The sequence below is a fragment of the Microtus ochrogaster genome, unplaced genomic scaffold (assembly GCF_000317375.1).
Source record: "Microtus ochrogaster isolate Prairie Vole_2 unplaced genomic scaffold, MicOch1.0 UNK19, whole genome shotgun sequence".
In the NCBI taxonomy this organism is placed as follows: Eukaryota; Metazoa; Chordata; class Mammalia; order Rodentia; family Cricetidae; genus Microtus; species Microtus ochrogaster.
The window spans coordinates 4,806,302-4,815,297 of NW_004949117.1; the positions used below are offsets into that span (position 1 = coordinate 4,806,302).

Genomic DNA, 8,996 nt, shown 5'->3' on the forward strand with positions numbered 1-8,996 from the left:
CGGGCCTTCAGCCCAGCGGGAGTTTGGGCACAGTCTGCGGAGACCTCAAAGGTCTCCTCCGGGCGGCTAGATCGCCAGCACCTCTGGCCATGGCACCGCAGGGACGACTTCTCATCCGCGGGGGTCGCGTGGTCAATGATGACTGCTCACAGGTGGCCGACGTGCTAGTGGAGGATGGCGTGGTGCGGGCGCTGGGAAGGGACCTGCTGCCTCCCGGGGACGCGCCCCGGGGGCTGCGCATCCTGGACGCAGCGGGCAAATTGGTCCTGCCCGGAGGCATCGACACACACACGCACATGCAGCTCCCTTTCATGGGCACCCAGTCAGTCGACGACTTCTACCGGGGCACCAAGGTACCCAACTCGCAGGCCTATAATCTGGGGTCTGTGGCGACCCCACCTCTCTCGCTCCTGCGCAGCGCTAGGGACTGGAGTGGAGGCAAGACACCTGAGCTAGCCAGGGTCGCCGAAAGGACGCCCATCCGGGATGAAGATGCTGCATGCTGTAGTCTCTGGTGCCAAGCCCAGCGTATGGATCTTCTGCTCCTATTGGGTGGCCTGGCACTCCAGATACTATTTCTTCCTCTTCTCTCTTTTCTCTAGGCGCCATCTTCTGGTGTCTGAAATTCCTCTTCCTCGTGATAATCCACGGAGGTTTCCAAAGCTTTTCTCCTTCTATATGCTTGCTTTTCAAATAGGCTCTACCAACTTCTTCTCCCAGTTCTCCACTCCAGCCGCGAACAAGTGAAAACTCCATTCACCTAGCGTAGCGGTTCTCGACCTTCCTGATGCTGCGACCTTCTTATATAATACAGTTCCTCATGTGGTGCTGACCCCAACCATAAAATTATTTTTGTTGCTACTTCATAACTGTAATTTTGCTACTGTTATGAATCATAATGTCAATATCTGATATGCATGGTATCTGATATGTGACCTCTATAAAAGGGTCGTTGGACCCCCAAAGGGATCGCGACCCTCAGGTTGACAACCACTGACCTAGATGTTACGTTTGTGACTGGAGGGGCCTGGGTGAGTTGGAAGCCTATATCCTGTACACTGGACTCAGTCCTACCCTGACCAGGATTTGAAGACAAACATTCTGGTAGAGCGTCCCTAGCCTTCACTCACGCCAGGGTGACCTCTCCACCCCCTTCTCCCACCCCTTGCTCCAAATAACAACTAATGTGAATTCTTGCTGCTTGAGTACCTGCCCTTAGTGATGATCAGGAAGCGGTCAAATTTGGATCCCAGGAGAGGAAGGCTTGGGGTCTCTAGGGGAAGATCCAGATGCCCACCAACATCCCCAGTCCTCCATGACTGCCCAGAACAGGACACAGAAAGGAGAAAAGCAGGCAGGCATATTTGACCCAGAAAGAAGGGTTGGGGGCCGTCTGCCTAATGTAATATTTGGAACTCATCTTCTTAGTTACTTATTACCAATGATATCAATGTGATAAGAAATATCTTTTTTTGCAGGGTGAGCTGTTATCTCCTTTCAAAATAAGAGTTCTGTTCTATGACTATCTCTATTTCTCTTTTTATAAAATGTCATGAACTCATTTTTTTAGATTTGGGATGAATATATAACAATTCATGGTTATAGGTAAGTAGAAAAATAACAGATAAATAGAAAGAAGAAAAGCATCTCAAAACACCTTCTCAACACCCCCCCCCCCATGTTTTGGTCTATTCCCTTATGCTTCTTAATTTTGTACACCGTGGATACTTGACACCATTTTGGCACGCGTGTGTGTGTGTGTGTGTGTGTGTGTGTGTGTGTGTGTGTGTGTGAGACTGGGAGTGTGTAAACCTGCACGTGAAGCCGTGTACCAGCTACTGTTGTTACACCGTTAACCTTTTCTGTTATCTCAGACTCCTCATCGGCAGCAGGTCACTAATCTCAGGTCTGACTTTAAGAACCCCCGTTTGCAGAGCGGGGAGCAGCTGTCCTGTCTACCACTTGCCAGACTCACTTCAGCATCCCCCTTCAAGGCTGAGCAGTGACTTTTCCTTCCTTTATTTCTGATCAGGGATCCAGACGAAGCAGCTACACAGAGGAGTCTGGAACGCTGAGGACAAGGGACATGTCTTCCCTTTCTTAGGGATCAGCTGTGTGTGTCCTAAGGCCCAGGCAGCTGGTTCTTTGTCTTCTACCCAGTCTGTGGACATTCTAGAATCTCACAGCACAGAGAGACTTATACTTCCTCCCTGAGAAGGTGTCTCCTTGCAGCTGTGATAGCCTGCTGCCAGTGTGGGAAGGGACTTACCCGCCAGCTGACTCTTTAGGTATTGCTCCATTTAAAGACTGTCAAGTGTTAAACAAAACCTTTTTCTTAATGAGCCGAGTATGTCAAGCAGGAATTGATGTGAGCAGAGAGAGCAGGTCGAAGGTTTTGTAAACACACAGTGTCTGCTAAATACTAGTGAGTACTCCCAAAGGGTCTGAATGTTAACCTTAAAAATGGTTGCTGAATCCCAGGATGAGAGTTGAGAAAGGCCCAGGAAGAGACAGGGCTTCACAAGGGAACTGGATGAGGAAGGGCCAGAGCCACACAAGCATTGGGCACAGGCCTGAGCTCTGGGAAGAGACGCCATGAGGTCCTTTTGGCTTCCCTCCTAGACTTCACAACAGCTCTCAAGGTGGTGGTGATGAGCCCTTGGTGTGTGAAATTAGGGACCAAGAGACCTTTTGTAGGCAATGAACGTATTACAGATTTCAGTGCCTGGAGAAACACCATTTTAATGCTGTTAACTGACATTTATCCCACGCAGATCACACTGTGTACCAATTGGGCTAAATTATCCATTATCCTTTATAGTCATGGGTGCCATTGCCTACATTTTTTATCAACTGAAGAATTGAAACAAGTTAGCTGCCAAGGTGGCACCCCTCAGAAATGTCCAAGTTAAAGGCTTTTCAAAAGCCAGCACAGCTTAACTCCACCCCTAGAGCTCTGCTCTCTAAGGCTCTGTGCTTTTGGGGAAACAGCCAATGTTCTGATCTATCAGAGTGGCCGATGATGGAGGAGCGAGCCATACAGCGTATGTGTGAAGGTGAGCTGCAGTTGTCCTTATGGTGGCCCAGGTCTTCACCTCACCAGTGCTGGAGGCAGTTACAGCTATCAGGATGAATACGCAAACCACAGGTATTAGATTCCTAGGGCATCCAAATACGCATTGATAGCCACACCACCTTCGAGGGCATAGAAAGTAGTGTCTTGGGCACAGAAAGCCACAAAGCGAATATGATCTAGTATGCTTTCAGGAGATGAACCCAAAAGGTTAGAGCAGAGCTGTGTGCTCTCTGCAGCCCCAACGATGACCAATTACAACATCTGACAAGTGGAAGGGTACTGTTTGCGGAGTCCTTTTTCTATTGGTCACGTGATTGTGGTGGGCCCCAATTTAAAGAGTGAAATATAGGGCCAACTAAAGGTTATGTGTTTTGTAGCTCTAAGTCATGTCAGGCGTCGGTTAAAACCCTGTAATGGATTTACGTAATTACAGGTAAAAGCTTTCTGCCTGGGGTAAGGAATGGAACCGGCGTTCTGCTGTGAGGGAGTCCTCTTCATCTTGTTGTGGCTCGACCCCAGATGTAGAGTAATCTTCCGAGAATCCAGTAGCTACAGAGAACAATGTGATTTTCAAATTTGGTAGATATTGTGAATTCAATAAACCTGAAGGAATTACATTTTGGCTCTTAACTACATTCTGCAAGTGTTCAAATCTATGTATTTATGATGAGACAAAGGCCCAGGGTGGGTGGATGGACATGCATTCAAAAGCAGAGACTGAGTTGCAGCTGGCAGTGGACCCATCCTCCTAAAAACTGGGGAAACGTCCCAGCGTGCTTTTTTCTTTTTCTTCTTGTCTGTTTTCTTCTGTCGCTTTCTTTGTCTTTTCTTCCTTTCTCTTTTTTTAAAAGGACCGACAGCTCTGCTTTGCTTTGGAGAGTCTTGGTGAAATGCCACGAGGGTGACCACGTCCAAGGGGTATGATTAAGCATTTTTACAGCTGTATTTATAGAGCTTTCTCACCTTGTAGAAGAATCCTTGAAATCCCCTTTTCTATTGCTTGCCAGAATTAGACTTTGCTAAAGAGCTGGGTGGATGACCCAGTGACCTCCAGCACATCACTTCCTGCCTTGGGTTTGTCAGCATTCTCTGGGTAAATAATTCAGTTAATAAAAGCTGTTAAAACTCTCTTTTAAACCAATATATACTTGTCATCTATCCCTTAGCAAGTTGCTGGAGATTTTATAGATGCTCAGTGTCTGTCAGTATAAAAAACTGCATTTAAAAATAAAAATATGCAATAGAATAAAGAAAAATAGAATTTAAGTGACTTATAGTCTTAAGATTTTTCTGCCTATCCACGGGGACTTCTCTCTGCAGGGAGTTATACAAACACGTGTTTATTCCATGGACTTTGCAGAGTTAGCAGTGTTCATTAAATGCTTCTCTATGTCATTAAATGTCACAGGGGTATACAACCTTGTGGCCCATCGTTCTTGTTCAGACTGTTTCAATTTTTTCTGTTTAACCTCTGTAATTCTTGGGTATCAAGGTGTATTTCTAACAATTTTCAGACTTCAAAACTTGGAAATCCCAGAAACACCCCAAAGTTGGGGCATTGCAAACCAAATGTACCCACCTTCCAAGCTTTTCTTTCTGTTTCTCTGATTGATGGCTACACTCTCTTCGTCTCCATGGTGGTGTCTAAGGGTTTCATTGTTGCCATTATTGTTGTTTGCTACTGTGTAACAACTAGCCAGATAGGCCAATCGTTGTTCGGATGCTTGCTAGTTGCCTGGGAAGTCATTCCCAGAATTTCTTGCCTGGATAAGTAAATGTTAGACACATTTTAAAGGAGCTTGATACTCCCAGAATATCCACAGTTTGTGCTCCTTTATAGCCCTCACTTTGCATCCTGGCCATGGGCACAGATTGGCTTTAAACAGAAAGCTACTCCAGCTTAAAGGAAAAAAAAATCCCAACACTTCCTAATTTTAAAATTACCTTGTTTCTTTAATTACTAGACAGGCTAAGCTCTGAATGAGTGTGTTCTGTTAATGTTTGGTTGTTGCAGTTCTGAGCATTTGTACTTTTGTGCTTTTAAAGATTGTCTATTTAATGACCATAAAGTTAGTTTTTGGACTACTCCAAAGGAGGAGAAATAAGGTCTCAAAAATAAACTTGGAACACTGACATTAAGCGGGGCTTTGTCCAGCTGGGGGAGGCTGCATGCGAGGAGCTGTCTAAGCCCAGAACTGGCCTCCCTCTGCCGTTCAGACTCGGACACTCCGTATGTTTCACTTCCCGGCTTTCTTTGTTGCTTGCCTGACTGACGTGTTCTTGTGCTCAGCAAACCTAGGTGTCCATGGTTCTGTCAGGAAGCCCTCTTTCACTGTCCTGGGTTGTAATCGGGAACATGAGAATTAGAATGGTAACAGTTAGTTTTGTCAGAGAAGACCGATTTTTTTTTAAAAGAAAATTCATACATGTAGGTGGAGATTCACGAGAAATGTCTTTCCAGCAATTGCTTAGAACTCGGGGCTTGTGCACCCTCTGAAGAAAAGGAGCGGAAAAAGAGGCATAGACAAGAATACAAATAACTTCCTCTTAAGGGTGGTTGGGGAGGTGGGACACATGTGTGGGGAGACAAATAAGTTCTAGGAAAGAGAAATGGACCATAGGGAGACAGATGAGGAAAGGGCAGCTTTGCCAGGACGTCGGTTTAGGCTTCTAGGCCACGGTGATGAGTCACCCATCCCTGGACACAAAACTTGGAGTGGGAGGGTGTTTAGGACTGGATCCTTGAGCATGGCTCTACTTGATGGCAGAGGTGAGCGCGCAGAAAATACCTGACTTCATGTCTTTGACTCAAAATAATTTTAAGCTACAGTGGCATATTCTGGATACCTAACTGCCAACTAATCATGATAATTTCTTTAGATATATTTCAAAATTATATTAGTTTAGGAAAACGGCAGCAGTAGCTTCTTCTCTTCACACTATGATTTCTCCAGCCATGAGTGGACAGTTGGCTTGGTTTACAGTACAAAGCATGAATTCCTTCCTGTTGAACAGATCGTAAGTCCAGTTAACCAGCAGCTGGTTACCCCGAGATTAAAGTACTACTGTGGCACCATCTTGCCTGCCCAGTCATTCTCATTGTGGAACGCCTTTTGTTTACACCCGAGTGGGACTACCAATTGCTCTTCTCTCTTGGCGTCTTTCACAGAACCTACTGGTACTGTATGAGAAAGTCTCTAAGGAGGAAGCTTCCAGGTCAGTTTCGTCTTGATTCCTCCAAGTCCTGTATTGAAAGTGTGTGGCGTCTTCAGCAATAAGGTCTCACCTTCAAGTACTAGGAAGTAACCAAGACAGTGCTGTGGCTTCCGTAGAGCCTGGGTGCACACTGATCTGGGAAACTTTGAACAGCACTGAGCATCAGCCTTCCGCTGTGCCCAGACTCTGCTTCTCACGTTCACATGGAAGGATCTAGGACCAGGGACAGCCAAAATTTGGGGAAACAGAATTTCCTGCTAACTTGCAACATGCATAGGTTTCAACTTGTGGATGGGAAAGACAACCATCATTCCCCCAGCTCAAAACTTTTGAGCAGCTTGGCCCCTCCCTTCCTCCCCTTTAAACACTCATGAGCCAAGCACTGTAATGGGCACAGGGAGTTCAGAAACAAAGCAGCATCAATAATGGGGTCAACCTTCCCTGGAGGACTCTAGACTGTGACCAAGGTTAAGAAGAAATCAGTAGGTAAGGTAGAGAAGAGATGCGGGGAGGGAAGAGAAGGTACGACATCCCTCTCTGGGGTGGAAAGGACACCTTCAAAACTCAAACACACTTATGGGATTGGGACTTAAGTTGAGACTGTAAAATCTGTTTGAGTACATTTTAGGACTAAATGAAAGCTACCAGTTCATCCCAGAGCTTTTCTCCCTAAGGCCCAGCTGGACCATGAGGTTTTTGGTTTTTGTTTGTTTGTTTGTTTGTTTTAGTTTTATTTAGGTCCTGTGGTAGATTTTAGTGAACCAGAGTCACACTTTTCAGGATGAGCATAGACACGAAAAATGGGTGACACCATAAAATAGAAGAATTTGCTTTGGGGACTTTTCAGTATTGGCTTACGACCTGATATATTTTTCAATAAGAACTTGTGTTATGTGACATTACGATCCACTGTGGGATAGTTTATGTCTAGGTAAGTTCTATTTTATTTACACTAGAGACGTGGTAGGCTCTTTTGTCCCCCAAATGGGGATTTAGATAAATTAGAAGGCTTTCAAGGGCAGCAAGCCAAAGAAATTAGGAGCTGGGAGAATTTATTTATGAGCCAAGATTAGGAACGGTTAAAGCATTTTGCTGGCTAACTGACAGGTAAAGGGCTGTCAATCAGGAGTGAAGACAGCAGAAATGATGGTTTCAAGTGCCATTTGGGCTCCTGTTTGCCCTGTATGCAACCATTGTCCTATCTTTCTCCCTTGGACACTGCCATTTTATATGGTCCTGCATGGCCTTGATTCTGTCCTTCCCCACAGCCTGCTGAATTTCTTCTCCCAGGTCCCCTCCTGAGAGTCTCCCTTCTCCCCATTTGCTGTCCCCAGGAACAGGGGTTCTGAAGCACGTGGAAACATGTCTACTCTCCTTCTGCCACATATTCTCTCTACTGTTCTCTGCTCGGTCTCCCCTGCTCTGTCATGAGGTCAGCAATACTGAAGAGCTGGAGAGACGATTGAAAGGTGTATACTCCAGGTTTGTTATGTCTGAGCACAGGCAGGCATGCATTGTGTGGTAGATACCATCATGATGGTTGACAGCTCCCATATGTAGGCCCTACTCTTAAATCCAAATGTGCTCAGATCCCTGATTTGAATCTTCCTCTCTGAATTCCCAGCAGCCTTTTCTGTAACTCTTACAGGCAATTGTGTAAAGTTCCCCCACAATTAGTATTTTCCATAGTCTACTGATGTTAGAAGTGGACCTGCCATCTGTTACTCCAGGATGTTGTATTACAATGATCTGTTTCTCCCTCTAGACCAGCAGTTCTCAACCTGTGAGTGTGACCCCTTTGGGAACCCTCCTCTCCAAAAATATTTACATTATGATTCATCACGGTAGCAAAATTACAGTTATGAAGTAGCGATGAAAATAATTTTATGGTTGGAGGTCACACACCGTGAGGAACTGTATTAAGGGGTCGTTCGGCAGGCTGAGAAGCATTGCTGAGGGCTATGCACACCCTGAAGGAACAGGAGAGAACTCATGGTTACTTGCATGGCCCTTCCAGCTTCCTCCAATCCATGTAAAGGCTGTGTGTCATGGCGTCGTTTTTATAACATTTTTATCAGTAAATAATTCAAACGCAGCGCAACTCAGCTGTTTAACAATGCGGTTCCATAGTTTCTGCAATACTGACAGAATGGTAGAGACATCACCAGTCTGTTTTAGAGCATTCCTGCGGCCCCCTGTCCCTCTGCCTGCCAAACTCTATCTTCGGCCCAGCCTCCTCTCATGCATCTTCAGTCCTAGTCAACCTCCATGCCCCTTTCTGTCCCAGTGGACTTTTCTCTCTGGAACATATTCCACAGATTGTGCAATGTGTGCTCTTCCATGACTGGCTCCTTTCATCTGGTGTCAAGACTTTTAGAGTCCATCTGTGTTGTGGCTGGGGTCCCTATGTCATCCCTTTCTAAGGCCAAATCCTGGGCCATTGTTTATCTAGTCATCAACCACTGGGCACTTGGGAAATTTCTACTGTTGGCTACAGTAGCAAATACTGGCTTGAATCTTTGTGTCCTGGGCTTGGGGTAGCCATGTTTCCACGGACCATGTGTGTATACTGAAGAGTAGGCTCACTGTGTCACGCTCACTGTGTTAACTTCCTGAGAACCCCCAAGGTGTCTGCAGCATTATTTATTTTCACCATCTGTAGCCTAGGTTGGACACCCTGATGATAATTTTTTTTTTTTTTTTT

At 45.7% G+C, this 8,996-nt stretch overlaps 1 protein-coding gene across 2 annotated transcripts in view; it reads left to right on the top strand.

The window, feature by feature from the left end:
- Nucleotides 1-8,996, top strand: part of Dpys (dihydropyrimidinase) — a 67,079-nt gene continuing 58,083 nt past the window's right edge. For both annotated transcript variants that reach the window (XM_005367525.1, XM_026789430.1), the window contains exon 1: nucleotides 1-353. In XM_005367525.1, the coding sequence (XP_005367582.1) occupies nucleotides 90-353 (264 nt within the window). In that variant the 5' untranslated portion in view covers nucleotides 1-89. The remainder of the gene's footprint in view (nucleotides 354-8,996) is intronic.